A 19,599-nucleotide genomic window follows, 5' to 3' on the forward strand; every position below is an offset into this window, starting at 1 on the left:
CCCCTCTCATGCCCTCTTGGGATCTCGCCCTCGTTCTCACGAGTCTGCGATCCGATCCCTTTGAGCCACTCGAATCAGTATCTCTAAGATTTCTGTCCCTGAAGACAGCTCTGCTGGTTGCGTTGGCCTCCATCAAGAGGGTCGGGGACCTGGAGGCATTTTCGGTCAGTGACTCGTGCCTGGAATTCGGGCCGGATTACTCTCACGTTATCCTGAGACCCCGCCCCGGTTATGTGCCCAAGGTTCCTACCACCCCCTTTAGAGATCAGGTAGTGAACCTGCAAGCGCTGCCCCCGGAGGAGGCAGACCCAGCCCTTTCTTTACTTTGTCCAGTTCGCGCTCTGCGCATTTATGTGGACCGTACTCAGAATTTTAGATCATCTGAGCAGCTCTTTGTCTGTTATGGCGGTCGGCAGCAGGGAAGTGCCGTATCGAAACAAAGATTATCCCACTGGATTGTGGATGCCATTTCACTCGCTTATTCGAGTCGAGGTCAGCCGTGTCCCCCGGGAGTACGTGCACACTCCACTCGGAGCGTTGCATCCTCTTGGGCGCATGCACGCGGCGCCTCTCTAACAGACATCTGTAGAGCTGCGGGCTGGGCGACACCCAACACATTTGCAAGGTTTTACAATCTGCGAGTGGAGCCGGTTTCCTCAAGGGTATTAGGTAACCCTTTGGTGATTGAGGAGACAACTCGGTAGGGTGTTGAAACACGCTTGCTGCGCCATTCTCCCTAACACGGAGGTACGTGCGCCTTTTTTATCTGTCAGTAAAGTTCCCCGTCAGGTGAGCCCTGCAGATTCCTCCGTGGCCCCCAGCACTGACTCAGCGGAGGAGTCACTTGCTGGCCCACTACGTTGTAGGTCTGCCCGCTGGTCAGCCCGCGTTTTGGGTATAGGTGCCTGCTATGCGTGATCCCCACTAGGCGATCCCATATGCTTATTCCGCCACGGTTAAGTCCCCCCCCTGGGCGGACCCGTGTCTTCCCTCTCCGCTAACCACTCTTTGCTATGCGTACTCCCCCTTTTTAGGGCTAGTCCATAGGTAAATTCTGCCATCTATCCCCCCCTTGGGTAACGGATGGCCTCCGCAGCGTCCTCCCTATCGGGATTGCACGCTTCCCAACGTACTGTCGTATTTCCTAGAATTATCTAGATGCTCACGACTTCCCAAAAAATATATCTAAATCCGTAAAACTTCTGTTGAAGTAGGATAAATTAGGGCCAGGGACACGTTGGAGGACCGCGCCCCCCATGATGTGGGTGCGTCACGCTTGCTTGACTATCTCCTCATCGGGGGTGTTGGTAAGGTGCAGTCATTATGGCGCTTTCCATATTCTCCCATTCATGGCACTGAAGTTCCCCAACCGAAGGGGAACGTTCGAGGTTACAGAAGTAACCCTTCGTTCCCCGAGGAGGGGAACGGAAGTGCCATATTCCGTCGCCATAATGACTGTCCCTTAGCTGTTTGAAAGTCTCTTCAGCTTAAAAGGATGGCGTCTGCTGGCTTCAGGTGTGCTTATATGCTGAGATGATTGCAGATGTCGCACACCTGCGCAAGCTTACGCTGCCAATTAATTTCATTCATTGGCCCGTTCAATACTCTCCAGATAAGCGGCTTCTGATCCGAATCCTCCCATTCATGGCACTTCCGTTCCCCTCCTCGGGGAACGAAGGGTTACTTCTGTAACCTCGAACGTTTTGTCTACAGCAAGTAAAATGCAAGCTCAATCAGATTCAGATCAGGTGATTGACTTGGCCATTGCATAACATTTCACTTCTTTCCCTTCAAAAACTCTTTGGCTGCTTTTGCAGTACGCTTTGGGTCATTCTTCATCTGCACTGTGAAGCGCCGTCCAATGAATTCTGAAATATTAAGCAATATGAGCAGAAAATATTGCCTGAAACACTTCAAAATTCATCCTGCTGCTTTTGTCAGCAGTCACATCATCAATAAAAACAAGAGAACCAGTTCCATTGACAGCCATACATGCCCATGACATGTCACTACTACCACCCTGCTTCACTGCTTAGGATCGTGAGCGATTCCTTTTCATCTCCATACTTTCCTCTTCCCATCACTCTTGTACAAGTTGATCTTGGTCTCATCTATCAATAGGATGTTGTTCCAGAACTGTTAAAGCTTTTTTAAAACTCTAATCTGGCCTTCCTATTTTTGAGACTCACCAATAGTTTACATCTTGTGGTGAACCCTCTGTATTAACTCTGGTGAAGTATTCTCCTGATTGTTGACTCTGACACACATATACCTACCTCCTGGAAAGTGTTCTTGATCTGGCCAACTGTTGTGAAGGGTGTTTTCTTTACCAGAAAAATAATTTTCTGGTCATCCACCACAGTTGTTTCCCGTGGTCTTCTGGGTCTATAGGTGTTGCTGAGCTCACTGGTGCGTTCTTTCTTTTTAAGAATGTTTTTTCAGCCTAATGATGGCTTGGTTGACTTGACTGACAGCTCTTTGAATCTCATGTTGACAATAACAGATTCCAAATACAAATAGCACACTTGGAATGAACTCTGGACCTTAAATCTGCGCATTGTTATTGGTATATTCAGGAAACAACACAGACCTAGCCATGGAACAGCTTAGAGAACAAATAGTCAAATTACTTTTGGTCCCTTAACAAGTGGGAGGCACATATGCACATTGTTGTAATTCCTACACTGTTTACCTGATTTGGATGTAAATACCCTTAAATTAAAGCTCAATAAAAGGCACATCTTATCCATTTCAAATCCACTGTGTTTGCGTATAGAGTCAAAAATGTTAGAATTGAGTCGATGTCTCAATATTTATGGACCTAATAATAGCTTAAATATTTCTAAGTATTTTAAAATATTTAGATTAAGTTACTAAATCTAAGTAATCTGATAAAATACATTAATAATAACTTTTTAAAGCATATATTTTGTAATCTGTAGTCAGTATGCAGTCTTGCCAAAAACCTACAAAACCAAAAACTTGTAAATAATTAAATAAAATAAACACAATAATGCATAGTATAAATCATGTGGCATAAAATGTATGCTACCAACATGGTGAAACTGTAGTGCTTTTTGTGAATAGAGCATTCAAAGTTACAGCTCTGTCTGGTTTTATTTCAGTTTAATATATACATGATTATAGTATTTATTAATATGATGCTGTGATCTAGGTTCATGTGCTTTTGCCAGTTTTATAAAACTGTATTTATAGTTTATGTATTTTATCTTCTGACTATATTTTTTATGCTATTTCAGCCTTACATAAATTACTGAAAGGGTGTTTTAATAGACTTATGTAACAATAACATTCGTCTTACTCGCTGGGGGCACAGGTAGAAAAATCGATGTAGAAAAATCAATATGTTCCACTGTAACATCTCATTATCTAGAACCGAGCCAATTAGTGCATAGGTGTTTCAACAATTTCCTGTTGCTAATTAAAATAAACAACGATAACAAAATAAATGCAAAAAAGAACTATTTAATTATTTCCTAAATAAAAAAAATGTGTAAGCTTCCAGGTTAAAAATAGCGTCAAGAACACACTTTGTAAAGCACTCTCAAATGTCACAGTCTATGGCCACAGTCAAATAAATACTGAAGCCATTGAGCTGTTGGCTGCTTTAATTTGCTGCAACCTTGTCACAGGGCTTCAGTCTTATCGTGACAACACAGACATGTGACCTTCAGCTTTGTGTGTTAGTTAGCGAAATACAGCTCGGAAAGAAAGAGACAGTATCATCTGTTATCACTGAGCTCTTCCTATACACAGACCAGCAAAGCAACCAAAATCAGTTCAATACTGTGTGCTTGAGAGCATCAAAGTTTGAAAAATCTATGACTTTATTGTGACTTTTGGTACATTTGTATGCTGGCGTATATCTAATAACTGACAAAACAAATGTTAGCAGGTAAACACATTTAATAAGAAAAAATATATATATTTTCTATAACCAAATATAGGCCATAAATATTTGGGTCTCTGTACTGATTAGGCTGAATTTGCAGAAATTATGTCAGTGGTTTATTTAAGACACATAGCAAATTTAATTGCACATATTAGTATAACATTTAAGCTCGTTAAAAATTAACTTTTATGCTAATTTTGAAATCATGGTCATAAACCCAGGTCAAAAACAACCGTATGGAAATGGTATTTTCTATTGTTCCAATTTTTGGACAGGGAAACTCAGGCCAAAATATGATATGATATAGAATGATATTTTGAGGTTTTTCTGTTCCCAATAATCTTTTATATATCATTTTCCAACATGATAAAAGATGCTAGCATTCTTTCATTTTGTATACTGATGTGATAGATCACACGCTCATTCAGATTTACACATTAAGATTTAATCATTTCCTTTTATGTGCACGCTGAAGCCAGTTTTTATCTGCATTTGGCACTTGGTATATGTTTAATATTTCATAATTAGAGAAATCTAATTTCCTTTATCTTTTAACACATAAAAGTTCATTGTACTAAAAACATTCATCCAAAGTTACAAAAATCAAAACTTGCTTGTTAGTCCAAAGGCAGATCTCTTTGAAACCAAGCTACAAAAATTCATTGTTTATATTTGATCAACGGGTTATCAAAAGTATTATCTTCCATACCAGTTATTACTGAACCTTCAAAAGTGCCCATTTCCAGCTATTATTTGAGTGCAGTTGAGCAGGTCCTTAAGGCTGATTTACGTTTCTGCGTCAACTTCTGCATGAGTATAGTGTGTATATGGACTTTACTAGAATTTCTATGTTAAGCTACTTTGACACAATCTACGTTGTAAAAAGCTCTATATTAATAAACAAACATGAATAGTCCGGCACAGCATTCGCACGGCCGCATGGCTTTCGCCATGGCTGACGCGCAAGCTTTGTTGTGTTGTCGGCTTGGTATCGGTGACGAGTGTGGGTGGTGCTGAGAGCCGCGAGCCAAATAGAACGATTGTTTACAAGTCGTCAACTTGGAATTAAAAGGTTCTATCTGAGTTCTGAATGATTTTGAGATATTGAACTTCGTAGTTTTTGCATTCCATAGCAAACAATATGTGTGTAACATTTGTTTTCTAAATAAAAAGTCTTAGAATGTAAACAACTTATAAAAACATCCCATAAAGTAAATAAGTTGTCATTTACTAGGAATATGTGAATAACTCGATTTTGACAAAAATGTCAGATAGAACCTTATATTTTTTTAAGGTGAAGAAGGGTCAAGTCTCGTAAAGGAGCTCCAGATAAAAACTTTTGTCTTGTGTTCACCTTATGGTTAACGTGGTTGCACGTCCGCCAGCTCCTGCCTCTAAATGAGCGAGTTTTAGCTACTTGTACATTAAGGTAGCGTTCAGAATAAACAAAGCACCCAAAAAAATACTCGACACAGAGGAACACTAAAACCTCGCTGCCAGCTAGCGTTTCATAAGTGTTATTGCAGAGCAACACAAACACTGGACGCAGAAGTATAAACCTGCCTTTAAACACTGCTGATTGAACATTGTGTTTACATGCTCAAAAGATAAGACTGTGATTGACTCTGAAGGTCTGTTTATTAAGCGTGAACCCAAATCATGTAAACTGGAGCATTTGAAAGCCATGTCTATCAGCTAAACTATCAGTGGATCTCTAATATGTCTGCTCAAATATAGATCGGCTGATAGACTTAGCTTTCAAACTCCTTAGTGGTGAAGAATGGTGAAGTGATGACCTTCAGAGCCAATCACAGTTTTATCTATTTTGTACGAAAACACACTGTCCAATAAGCCAATAAGGGTTCTGCTCAACAGCACTCAAATGTTGACAATTTTAAAATTAGTATTAGTAAATTAGTATCAATTGGTACCAAGGTTTAAACTTGACAACACTAATCGTAGTCTGGACCCTTTTTTCAAGACCTATATATATATATATATATATATATATATATATATATATATATATGTGTGTGTGTGTGTGTGTGTGTGTGTGTGTGTGTGTGTGTGTGTGTGTGTGTGTGTGTGTGTGTGTGTGTGTGTATATATATATATATATATATATATATATATATATATATATATATATAATTATTAATAAATATTTAGACATTTTTTAGATTTTAGATAATCTTAAGAATTTTTTAAATGTATGTCCTTTTATAGAGCTTAACCTTGTATTATATTATCCTTGCATCAAAAACACACACAAAAATATGTGTTTGTTTGTGGGTTTGTGTGCCTATGAGCGATACAGTTAAGTTGACATTTTTCTCCCAGTTGGTTTTACTCAATTTTTTTTTCTTTTTGAAAGTTGTAAAAATGTTTTTCTTTTGTTATTTGAGCAAATTAGAATGCAGATTATTATTTTTTTGATTCATGAATGTGGATAGCATGCATATGGATGTAAACGTAGTAAGTATATGAATGTAAACGTATTTACTGTAGATCAAGTTAATTCAAAGGTCCCGGATGAGACTGTGTTAATTAGCGGTTGATATCTGGGATTAACATATCTTGGATGTTGCAACTGACAGATTAAAATCGAGTTTCCCAGACAGCTGTGAAATAAGTTTATTCAATAAACAAAACTAATTAGATGAGAAAATTTGGGTTACGAGTCAGTACATTTTACATTGTAGAGCAAAACATGAAAGTATCATCAAATTATGTTTATTTAGCCTGGTCTTGCTAACATTACAAGTAAAATAAAACAAAAAGAAAAAAAAAGTTTTATGCAAAGCATTTAGATTTGTTAAACCGTACCTGAGGTATGATTCCAGCATTCTGTCCATGCGTTTATAAAAGGGCCGGGAGGTGAAGTATCCACTCCAGTAGTGGTCATCTCGATCCGCATAAGTGAAAAAATCTCCACTTACAACAGGCAAAGCCAAATGACCAACATTCATGCCAACTGGATCCATGCCAGTGCTTTTACGCAAGGCCTGGAAATAATCTGAAATGGTTCCAAACTGGGCCTGCAAAGAGAAAAGGTTTAGGTATAAATTAAAAAACCAATAGTAAATGTCTGAAAAAAAGATTAGGGCTGGGCGATAATGCTAAAATCACAAATCACAATGTCATCTCATACACCGATAATGATGTATAATCAAAGTAATGTACCAATTAAGCAAATAGTGTATACATATTGACCACATTCCTTTTTGACATCTTAAATATATACTCAGACATTTACTCATTCATATGTAATCATATTTTTTATATTATTTAGAACTTCGGGGCAAATGTTTAATTAAAAATGTAGAAATATAAAAGGATTATTACACTGTAAAACCCAACAGTCCACTTTATTAAATGCCATAAGTGTAGTCAACTCAAAATTTACTAAAAGTTAATTCTACTTATTTAAAAAGAGTTTTGAACTCTTAAAGGTAATGAGTTAATTAAATACCTCATTACTTCAACTTAAATGGAGTAAGTTCACAGTACTCGTATAGATTAGTTTAACTCAAATGGTTTGTAGCAATTGGTTTCCTCCAACAGTTTGAGTTGCCTTAACTTATTGGGTTTTACAGTACTCAGTTGGTTTGAGTTCTCTTCATTTATTAGATTTTACTGTGCTTAAATAGCTTCTTTTACTCAAATAGATTAAGTTCAAAGTACTCGTTAAGATTAGTTTTTGAACTTGAATGGTTTGTTGCAATCGGTTTCCGCAAATGGTTTGAGTTACCTGAAATTATTGGATTTTACATTGTGATAAAACATGAAACACTTTTTAAAAACTACTGATTACAGGTCCAACATAAAAAAAATATATTACTAACTAAAATGTAAAATCTTTCTCATGATGCAGATTTTTATGTTTTTGTTTGCATCAAGATATCTGCAATCAATTTTGCGCTCATATAAGTCATTTTTTTAAAAATGCATTACCGTACACAATGTATTTTGTGACACTATGTAACAAACAATAGTTAAAGTATAATGTGAATCAACAGACTTTTTTTGTCTATACGATATATATTGTCATACTGCACAGCCCTGTAGTTCAGCGTGTGACAAACAATGAAGAATGACCTTGACATGGAGCTCAGGGTGAGAATTCATGTAGTCAAAGAGTTTCTGGTAGTTTTCAAACTGTTGGTCCCATTCGACAGCTTCAGTGTAACGGAAATCATCTCCGAGTGGTGCCAACAGCACCTTGGTGCGGAAAAGCTTGGATTTCTTCCTGTACTGGTCCAGCAGCGTCTGAGCTCTACACATGGAGAGACTAAACTAAGTGGAGGGGAATCTAAATCTGATCAGAATTAAGGGAACACTAATCCACAAACAATGAAAAAGGGATTAAAGAAAGGGTTACTCATCAGAACAGATTTCTAGTTTGACACAATACCTGTTTTTTTTTAAGGTTTCTATGAGTAAATAGAGTAGTTCCTACTGTGTTTGACTGCTGTGTATAGTTGTACCTCTCCTGTACGTTGTTGTCTGTGATGGCCTGAGGAGGAATTCTCCATGGACAGCTAATTCTTCCTCCTGGCAGCCTTTTAAAATCAAACTGGCAGCAAATCTTGGGGTCAGGACCACACGTATGGGGAACATCATAGCTGTAAAATGGCATCATGTGGCACAGAATGTCTGTACTCGAGTCTTGATCTGTTGGAATCAAAAACAAAAGGAAATCATATTTCTCCTTATGAATAACAAACCAATCGCAAATATTCCTGTTTAAGGGCACCTATCTAACCCCTTTTTCAAGATTTAATAAAAGTCTTTTGTGTCTCCAGAACCTGTCTGTAAAGTTTCAGCTCAAAATACCCATCAGATTATTTATTATACCTTTCTGTATATTGGTAAATTGCGCTGTTAAGACATTGTAGCCGTTTTTGTTACCTGTGCTTTTAATGCAAATAAGCTGGTTCTCCCCGCCCCCAATCACACGTGTATCAGAGCCAGAAAGATTGCTCTCTGTTGCTCTGATGGGTGTAGCTTCTCCTGCTGCCTCTCACTCATAAGAAGCGCAGTGACAGATAACATAGAAGCAGATCTCCCTTACTACATTAAGAACTTTCCCAATGGTTATTTCATCATGTCAGAAAAATTGCGATGTGCTCATTAATAGACACAAGTCTGGTCTGTCTATGTGTTGCATTTATGTAGTTGTGTCATGTGATGTCCCTTGTGTTTGTTCCATGTGCTCCGGTTTATGTCATGTGACTCCTTTGTTCCGTTTTCCCGCCTTTGTTAATGTTTATAAGTTCCACCTGTGTCACACAACTTTATGTATTCAGTTGAATCATGTCTTGTGTATTTACTGTATATCCCTAAGTTCAGTTTATTCATGGTCTTTTATTGTAATGTCACAACCCCTTGTCCTGCCTGCATGTTGATGGTTCAAGTTTCTGTTGTAAGTGTGTAAGTTTGTTCAAATAAATACTGGCATCTTATAATTCCTGAGATCTGTGCGTTTGTGAGTGAGCCCAACATTAATTACACAATTAGAGGAAAACTAAACTTTTTTTGGTGGTTATCAGTGAGAAATCATACCAGATGTTTGTTTAATTGATTGTTTTTCTTTTTGTAATTCATAATAAGCATAGCCAAGTGCTCCTGTGAATTTTTTCAAATATTTCCCAAATGATGTTTAATAGAGCAAGGAATTTTTCACAGTGTTTCTTATCATACTTTTTTACTAGAGAGAGTCTCATTTGTTATTTCGGCTAGATAAAATTCTCTTTTTTTTCTTTTTCTTTTTTTTCCATTTTAAGGTCAATAGTATTAGCCCCCTTAAGCAATATATTTTTCAGATTGTCAACAAAACAAAAACCACTGTTATTCAATGATTTGCCAAATTAAGCTAACTTGCCTACACTGTAAAAAATATGATCAATTAGTCCTGACGGCATATGTTTTTAGGTCATTATAATTTATTAAACTTAATTAAGTTTTAACTTATTAATTAAATAACTTATTAACTTATTAAACTTAATTATTAAAGTTAAATGTTCTAACTTCATTTTATAAGTTACGCAAGCTGTTTTAAGTCAGTTTAACATAATACAAGTTCAATAAGGGCGATGCGTTGGCGCAGTATGTAGTGCTGTCGCCTCACAGCAAAAGGTCTTTGGTTCAAGCCTTGGCTGGGTCAGTTGGCATTTCTGTGTGGAGTTTGCATGTTCTCCCCGTGTTTGCGTGGGTTTCCTCCATGTGCTCCTGTTTCCCCCACAGTCCAAAGGCATGCAGTATAGGTAAATTGGGTAGGCTAAATTGTCCATAGTGTATGAGTGTGAATGAGTGTGTATGGATGTTTCCCAGAGATGGGTTGCAGCTGGAAGAGCATCCGCTGTGTAAAACATGTGCTGGCAAAGTTTGCGGTTTATTCCGCTGCGACAATAGTGGATAAATAAAGGGACTTTACTTTTTACTGTACTTTTCCAATTTTGGGCATTTGGCTAAATATGCTTCCGTATGTTCAAAACTAAAATCATAATATCCTATGTTTTCTGTGTTTTTTTCATTGTATTGTAGATATTTGTTTTTTTGAGTGTGAATAGTTTTGATGTTAAAATATTAGGTAAACTTATTTAAATGAAGACAACAGTAAAACAGTATAAATTCTTTGTTAGGAAATTTAAAGATAAAATTAAATAAATAAATCTCAATGCATAAAGCATGCATAAAAGATTTAACTGTACAAATGTAGACGAACAAAGCAAATTTTTGTGGCATTAGATTAAAAGATCAGAGAAGACTGTATTGTAAACCATGGTCTGATGTGGACAGAAATTTAAACAGGAATGTGTCTAATTTACCATTGGTCCAATCAACTCAAATGCAGCTTATTACCCAGTGTAAACAGGGCTGCTTCAGTCATGTTTACATCGCCGACTCCCTCTGTCTCATCCACCTTGCCTTTCTATTTCTATTCTTGCGGTAAGCTTTACAAACTAGCCACCATAGTTGCGGTATCAACATGGGTTAAAAAAGCTGCGTGATAAAAAATAGATTTACTGAATCAAAAAGACATGCAATGGATTTGTCCAATGACAAGAAATAATAAAGATTGCGCCACCAAAAACATGAATACAAAAGTAACTAGCCTGGTTTATAAATTTAAGGAGTAAAAGTAAAAAGTTGTCAGAAAGTACTGATACAAAAAAAAATCTATCTAAGTACAGTATCAAATTATTTGTACTTGGTTACTTCTCATCTCTGGTCATTATAACTACAGTAGTTAAACTAAGTTAATCATGTTCTAGCTTAATTTTATATGTTACGCAAGCTGTTTTAAGTCGGGTAAAAATAATATAAGTTCAATAGACTCATAAGGTTCATTTGATTCAGCTTAAAAATTTAAGACAACAAGGATTTGAGTTCCGTGTAGTTAACCTAATTAACCTAGTTAAGCCTTTAAATGTCACTTTAAGCTAAATACTAGTATTTTGAAAAATATCTAGTAAAATTTGATGTCTTGTCATCGTGACAAAGATAAAAGAAATCACAAAAAAAAATCTTTCCCGTTAAACAGAAGTTGGGGGCAAAATTATATGGGGGGGGTGGGGGTGGGGGGGGATAATAATTCAAATGGCTAAAAATTCTAACTTCAACTGTATATATACACGTTTATATTGAAGTACATATTGTACTTCAACAACAACATGTTGGTTGGAAGATATTTCTAATGCCTGTGCTGTACCTTTACAAGTGTTTGTTAAACTAACTATCTAATCAGTTCATTCAGGATATATATAGGATATAGTTGCTCTCACGCTCCCTGCTGCCCATTGTTGAGGTTGACGTCACTTGTTTCTAACTAATTGAACCAATTTAAACACATCTTTATTTTATCACATTTGATTAATTTGTATTGGTAATGATGAGCTTTTGTTTTAAATATTATATTCTAAAGTTAATATTTTCCAAGTGCATATCATGTCATGTGACTTGAGTGAGCGATCACACTCTTTTACACTTGTTACTACTGTACGCAGGATAACTGTTTCGCATATATTAAGATTGCAGATCCCCCAGACACATTTAAGTCGCCTGTGTGGGAACATTTTGGTTTTCCAGTGAGGTACAGGAATATAATTTGCGTTGTAGACAAAGCGCACGCCTATCTGTCTTAACTTTCACGAAACTTACTTAAGGAATAACATTTTAAAAGATGATGTATTGATGATGTCTTGAGCAACTGGTTTTACCTTAGAGCTAGTGTGCTGTAATTTCCTCTCTCATTCGCGGTACGTGCGTGCAGTGTGTGTGGTGAAAGGCTCATATGTTGACTTTTTGTAAAGATTAGGCTACTATAGCATATACAATTTTTTGTTTACATATACTATTGCATTAATTTGCATACATGTTTGTGGAGTGGTAAGCAGGATCGAACACCCAATGAGGGGGAGAGCATGCTCAGAGCCCGGCGGCTAATCAGCATGCCAATCAGAAATAATAAATAACACCTGTTTATTCTAGTGACTGAGCCGGAGAGACACCCTTCTTAAAAAGAGAAGGAGCAGCCGGAGAGAGAGGAGAGAGCACACACACACAGCCTCACGTGTGTTACAAATATAATAATGCAAAAAACAGAAATGTGCGCACATCTAGAAAAATCTTGACGGCAGGTGCACGATCAAAAAACAAACATAAGTAGCAAAAGATTCAAAGTAAATCGGCTCACTGCCACTTTAGCTCTCAAAAAAATTTTAATGTCAAAATTACAAAATCACAACGTTACGACCGACATGATCTTCATCAGGTGATGAAGGTGAGACCTGATGAAGACCATGTCAGTCGAAACGTTGTGATTTTGTAATTTTGACATTAAAATTTTTTTGAGAGCTAAAGTGGCAGTGAGCCGATTTACTTTGAATCTTTTGCTACAAATATTATAAAACATTTTGCTCACCTCAATCGCCGACCCGATCCATTCTAAATTAAAAACAATGTGTCAGTCTGGTTTTCAGAATTGAAGTTTAGTTCAGTACAGTGTGGTTTAAACACTGAAGAGCAAATCCCTTGATGCGCATTGACTGCATTGAGTTTTGTAGACAAGACAGTCTTGTCAAACTGTTCAAACTGAGTATCAGAAGGTTGAATTTAAGTGAGTTTGAAGTAGCATGGTTGTCGGTATCCAGTGAGCAGAAGTTATATGGATGAAAATGCATTGTTGATGCCAGAGGTCAGGAAATGTAGAGTAGAATTTCTATGCTCGTTCAATGAAAAGACATTACCGAGCTCTCTTAGTAAGTACATAACTCACACTTTTCTTGATATAAATAGTCTCAAAAAGGTGAAATCAAACACAGAATCAACCAACCTCCATTTTTTTCCAGCTGCACATTTTCTACGTTTTGCTTAGACACATTTCACAGCAAACAGCAACACAAGAAATAATCCAATAATCCCAAAAATCGAATCATATTTTATTCGTAATAAAAATATTCAATTACCCATTCAACACAGCGTGCGCTCCAGAGTGACCTTCATAAAAGCCTGTGCGAATAAATAATGCAAGATTTGTCTTTAAACAAGGGACCAGATGTGAAGCGCAGAGTAGTCTGGCTGTCTGTTAAATGGTGATATATGGAATTACACTGAGCAGAAAGCTAATTCAGCCTGGCGTAGAGTGCACGCTGTTGCAGCCAAATGAAGTGTAATCATATTTGTTCAGCACCGGCCACGGTCAGAGATCTAAGTTAGGTCTTAATTTTTTTTTTCATGTTTTTTTAAGACTAGGTCTGGGAAAAACAGAGTATCCCAAACAGATGCACTCCACTGAACAAGCAGACAACGGAAAACAATAGATGAGATGTGGGAGGACATTTCCCCTGACTTTTCTTTTGTTTGCTACAAAGAGAAATGCTGGCTCCTGTTCAGCCCTTGAAACATTTTACTCATTTCCCTAAGCTCTTATTTTGTATTCAAATCATTAGAGACCTAACAGAGCAACATACAGCCGCAACAACAACAGAATAATATGCACTTAAATCATACTTAAAATGTATGAACTAGAAATTAAAGTAGTCTTTTAGCTCTCCTTTTTAGCTAATTAGAGCCATTTTATCAAGGATTTCACCAATATTTTATTATTGGACATACTGTATGAAGTAACAATGAAATTGAAAACTAAACTGGTGTGGCCTCATTTCAGTGTGTTCATTTGGAGTGTCTTACAGGATTTAAAAAAGCTTGCCAAAGGCTTTCTGGCAAAGTTCACTCAACCAGTAACTCTGCATTCTTGGACAGGACAACCGTTTTCATTTCTTTTCTTCTGTTCAGTCCATCAAGATCAGATGTCTATGTGAAAATGTTAACACTGCAGTGTTGATTTCTAACATAAATTTGGTAGAAATTAAATTTGTACATCGAATCGAAAGCTAAACTAACACTGTTTTTTCAGTTTGAATACTGCAAAACTTGATTAAAGCCAACTATTGTATTATTTTGAAACCAAGTCCTTTCAAAATAATCATGACTTGAAAAGAAAATGTATGAATGTCATGTATAAAATACATCTGACAAACTAATAATCCATTTAATTAGCTTTATATATATATATATATATATATATATATATATATATATATATATATATATATATATATATATATATATAAATGCAACAAGGTTACACTTGGTTTCTTTGATTTTTCTCTTGATATGCGTAATTGGCTGAGGCACATATTTCCAATGAGTTTGATCTTTCTCTTGCTATTTGTTCCAGCCATTTTTACAACGATCTTGCCAATATTATATTAGTAGATGTATGACATTTAAAGGTCTAGATTACACAAAACTGAACTCAGTCATTTATTCACCCTTCATTTGTTTCAAACTTATTTGAGATTTTTTTTTTTTTCTGTTGAACACAAAATAAGTTATTTTTAAAAATGCTAGAAATCTGTAATCACTGGCTTCCATAGTATTTGTTTTTCCTACGCTGGATTTCAGTGGTCAGCTTTGTTCAAACTATTCAAGTTTGGGAACCACTTAAGGGTGTGTACATTTTTTATTTTAGTTGAGATATCACTATAAGAGAAAATGAAAAATGAACTGGTGCCACATCATTTCAAAAGTGTGCTTGGAGTTTGTTTTAGCAGTTTGAAACAGCTTGGCAAAGTAAGCTTTCCGGAAAAGTATCTGCACTTAATCAGGAGCTCCACCATCGACATGAAAATCTTTTTAATTTAATTTTAATTAAGCTGCTTTAATTAAAGCAATCCAGTTTACAAAGTGCTTTCGAAATGTATCTTGAACTGAGAGCTGAGTTGCAGAGCTCATTATTCCCAATATCAGATGTTTTTTTTTTTACCACTGTGATTTTATTTTTATTGTTTGTGCAGTCTATTTATTTAGGTTGTTGGCATGAGTAATGTTGCATTTTCTTGCATGATAAAAAATCATATAATTAGCATTGTCATTGTTTAAAACATGATAAATGTCAACACTTATTTGTCTTCCATGGACCTATTTTTATAAAAACTGCTGGGTTATTACATTTTGTACATTTTTTAACCAAAACTATCTCGTAGTGTGACTGTCTCAAGCATAGTTCAATAAATCACAACTCTTCTAAAACAAATAGGAAACTGCAAAGAGTCAACAATCAATACCTCATGCCTATTTTTACAAGTGGCTATTTTAGTCAAATCGCAATCTTTTTTTTTTCCAGCCATATATTTCTAAAAACATAGAAGATTGATACATTTTGTCACAAAAAAACATGTCCTCTGGTGTGACACTATATGCTAATACTAAATGAGTAATTCCAAAGAAAACCTGATTAGTTATAGGACCCCATTTGTCCAAATGTTTTATTATTTATTATGTTTTTATTGTTTTTCACACCATAGAACATTTTTAAGATACTGAATCTGATGAGTCTCAATTTCTGCTGCGACATTTAGATGGTAGGGTCAGAATTTGGCATCAACAACATGGATTCATCCTGCCTTGAATCAATGGTTCAGGCTGGTGGTGGTGTAATGGTGTGGAGAATATTTTCTTGGCACACTTTTGGGCCATTAGAACCAATTGAGCATCGTGTCAACGCCACAGCCTCCCTGACTATTAATGATGACCATGTCCTCCCTTTATGACCACAGTGTGCCCATCTTTTGATGGCTAGTTCCAGCAGGAAAACGCACCATGTCATAAAGCGCAAATGATCTCAGACTGGTTTCTTGAACATGACAATGAGTTCACTACACTCAAATGGCCTCTAAAGTTACCAGATCTCAATCCAATATAGCACCTTTGTGATGTGGTGGAATGGGAGACTCGCATCATGGATGTGCAGCCGACAAATCTGCAGCAACTGTGTGATGCTATCATGTACATATGGAAAAAAATCTCAGAGGAATATTTCCAGTACTTTGTTAAAACTATGCCACGAAGAATTAAGGCAGTTCTGAAGGTAAAAGAAGATCCAACCCAGTACAAGTAAGGTGTACCTAATAAAGTGTCCGGTAAGTATATAATTCTGCTTTCCTTAAACTTTCTTGTTTGGTAAATGACATGAATATAATATTGAAGATAAATACGTGTCATGCTCCTTGTAAATGATTAAGTGAGTTAATGAAGTTGTTTTTATTGATTTTTGCTGTTAAACCAAAAGGATGTTTTTAAGGTACAGTTCAGGTTTAAAAAAGCTATTTTATACCAATCCCATTGATTGTTTTATTTATTGTTATATTATTTTATGCATATATGCATTTTGTGTGTGTGTGTGTGTGTGTGTGTGTGTGTGTGTGTGTGTGTGTGTGTGTGTGTGTGTGTGTGTGTGTTGGTGTGTGTGTGTGTGTGTGTGTATGTATGTATTTTTAATATTCATTTAAATACTTGATTAGTGTATAATTATGCTTTCATTATACTTTTTTGTTTGGTGAATTGAACTAGTGTGCAGTTTTAGGGTGTCTGTGTATGTTTACATGTTAAAACAAACCTAATGAAGCATGAGAAAGTGAAAGAATTTTTCAAACATCAAATATATAAATATATTTCTGTTTTCTTCAAAAATTGTGCTTTACAAAGAAAAACATTTATTACTTCTTCAGCCATCAGGATGTTTGCTAAAAAATAAACCACAGCATTTAAAACAGGTATTTCAAACACATGTTTACCCTTTCTTTTATCCCACAAAAGAGAAGTTTCCTGTGAGCATACCAGTTCACCCAGGTGTTCAGCAGAACAACCACAGGTATAACTAATCCCAATTAATATGGGAACTTAACTATGGATTAAGAAAAGTTTGCCCTACATAATTAGAGATTTGAAAAAGTTCAAACTTTATAAGGCTTAGCATCTTTCCGAATGTACTTTTGTGCATGAAGGCTGATGCTAATGAAGGTCAGTTGTGGGTTACGCTCAACATGAAATATTTACACAGGACTTAGCCTCACTAATAAGCACTCTCATAACACAGACTAGACTTTCCGAATAAATGTCAAATGCTTCATGTTCAAATCCTTTTTGCGGTTTTATTTATTGAATAATTATTTGAATATTTAATATTTAGCATATTGGTTAAATTTGTGAAATTGAAATAAGCAGGTTGGTAGATCAGAAGTGTGGTGAAGCGCTTACTGTGTTCAATAATTAAATAAATCAAATATCAGTAGGTGAGCTTCTGTATCACACTTTCCTTTCTTTCTTCTCTTTCATTAGAATAACAAAGCAAACTCATTTACATTATAATCCAATCAAAAATCTCCAGCTGCAAAAACAAAGGCTTTCAACTGTTTACATTTAAATCCTTTGTTTTTATTGTTGTGACTATAGTTGTTGTTTGAGGTTTAAAATTATTTATTTCATTTTTATAAAACCACTTATTCCATACACAACCTAAATGACATTTGGCCAGTTTTCATTTAGCATTTTACTTTATTCATTTATTGATTCATCTTTTAGTCCCTTATTTATCAGGGATCACAAAGTGGAATGAACCATCAACTTTTCCAGAATATGTTTTACAAAGTGGATGCCCTTCCAGCTGCAACCCAATACTGTGAAACATCCATACACACTCATTCACACACATTTGCTACGGCCAATTTACCTTATTCAATTCACCAATAGCGCATGTCATTGGACGGTGGGGGAAACCGGAGCACCCGGAAGAAACCCACGCCAACACGAGGAGAATACTGGTCCAGCAGGGCCTTGAATCAGCGACCTTCTTGCTGTGAGGTGACAGTGATAATGCTTCATAACAAAAACATGACCGTTCAGATCAATATAGTAGATCAAATACCTTTTTTAAAATCTATAGGGGTGGGGGTGTTGCGGTGGGTAGCGCTGTCGCCTCACAACAAGAAGATAGCTGGTTTGAGCCTCGGCTGTGCCAGTTGACATTTCTGTGTAGATTTTGCCTGTTATCCCTATGCTTGCAGTACATGACGTCCTTGCTTTGTTAAACATCACTTTTATCTTTTACTGTATATTCTATAACATTTTATTGATAGAAATTGATACACAGCGGGGCGGTTAATTCCGCTGTGGCGACCTCTGATTAATAAATGGACTAAGCCGAAAAGAAAATGAATGAATGAAGGATGTAATGTGGGGGTGAAGGATGAAGGATACAGTGGGGAAAATAATTATTGAAAACGTGTTTTTCCTGGGAATAATATTTCTAAAGGAGCTGCTTACATGAAATTTAAACAGATTTTGATAAAAAAAAATACAAACACAAAAATAAAACAAAACAAATAAAAACAACTGAAAAATTGGTTATGTGTAATAGTAATGGAATGAAACAAGGAGAAACTACTGAAACATATTTAGTACTTTATATAAACGGCTTTTTTGGTGATGGTAGCTTAAAGATGCCTCTTATGTGGAGAATGAGGTCACATGAATTGCTCAGGTGTGAGTTTTTCACAGACTTTAACAGAGTGTAAAAATCTCGATGGTTCTGTGGGTGTTGTCTATTAAATCTAAGCTTTATTTTGAATTCTCTGTTGGATTTATTTCAGGTGATTGACAGGGCCATTCTTCAGCTTGATTTTCTTTCTCTGAAAGCATTTGAGTTTCCTTGGTTGTGTTTTGGATCATTGTCTTGCTGAAATGTCCACCCTGGCTTCATCCTTATAATCCTGGCAATGTAGATGTTGAATTGAAGCAGCTAATATTCATTTACAGTGACAAAGGGCAGAGGGTTGCTGAAAAACTGCTAAAAGATTTCAGCTGCTGTCTATATTTCTACACCTCCTTTTCTTCATGTGTTAAATTTTTTTTAGTTCTTGACGAATTTGATTTGTTTTCTTTTCATATGCATTTCTCTGGTTGTTACCAACACCATGGGGAAATTTCAAGACAACAGCACCTTTAGAAATATGTTTTCTGAGAAAAATGGTGACTTTTATTACTTATTTCCCCCTGTATAAATTACCTAAATCTTCTTTTAATCCTTCTGTGCATTTATATTTGGCTTGATATTTCAGCTGAACGGGATCGACTTGCAGCTACATGCAGGTTGATAGACACCAACCAATAATAATCCAAGCAAAAACCGCTAAATGTTAAGGCAAGTGTTTAAGGTGTTTGTTGCATGGTTGCTACACCATTTACCCAGCATCCTGTTTGGTGAGAGCTTCCAGAGCTCCTGGCTATTGAGAGATATTAAGGAGAAAGTTTTTCTGCATATACCAAAAAAAAAGCAATCA

General features: G+C 36.1%; 1 protein-coding gene across 1 annotated transcript in view; it reads right to left on the bottom strand.

The window, feature by feature from the left end:
- man2a1 (mannosidase, alpha, class 2A, member 1) overlaps window positions 1-19,599 on the bottom strand; it is a 134,784-nt gene that overhangs the window by 59,087 nt on the left and 56,098 nt on the right. Inside the window, 3 exon segments of the mRNA NM_001110027.2 lie at window positions 6,740-6,951; window positions 8,012-8,189; window positions 8,401-8,587. Of these exon segments, the coding sequence (NP_001103497.2) occupies window positions 6,740-6,951; window positions 8,012-8,189; window positions 8,401-8,587 (577 nt within the window).

This window comes from Danio rerio, chromosome 5 (assembly GCF_049306965.1).
Source record: "Danio rerio strain Tuebingen ecotype United States chromosome 5, GRCz12tu, whole genome shotgun sequence".
NCBI classification, from domain to species: Eukaryota; Metazoa; Chordata; class Actinopteri; order Cypriniformes; family Danionidae; genus Danio; species Danio rerio.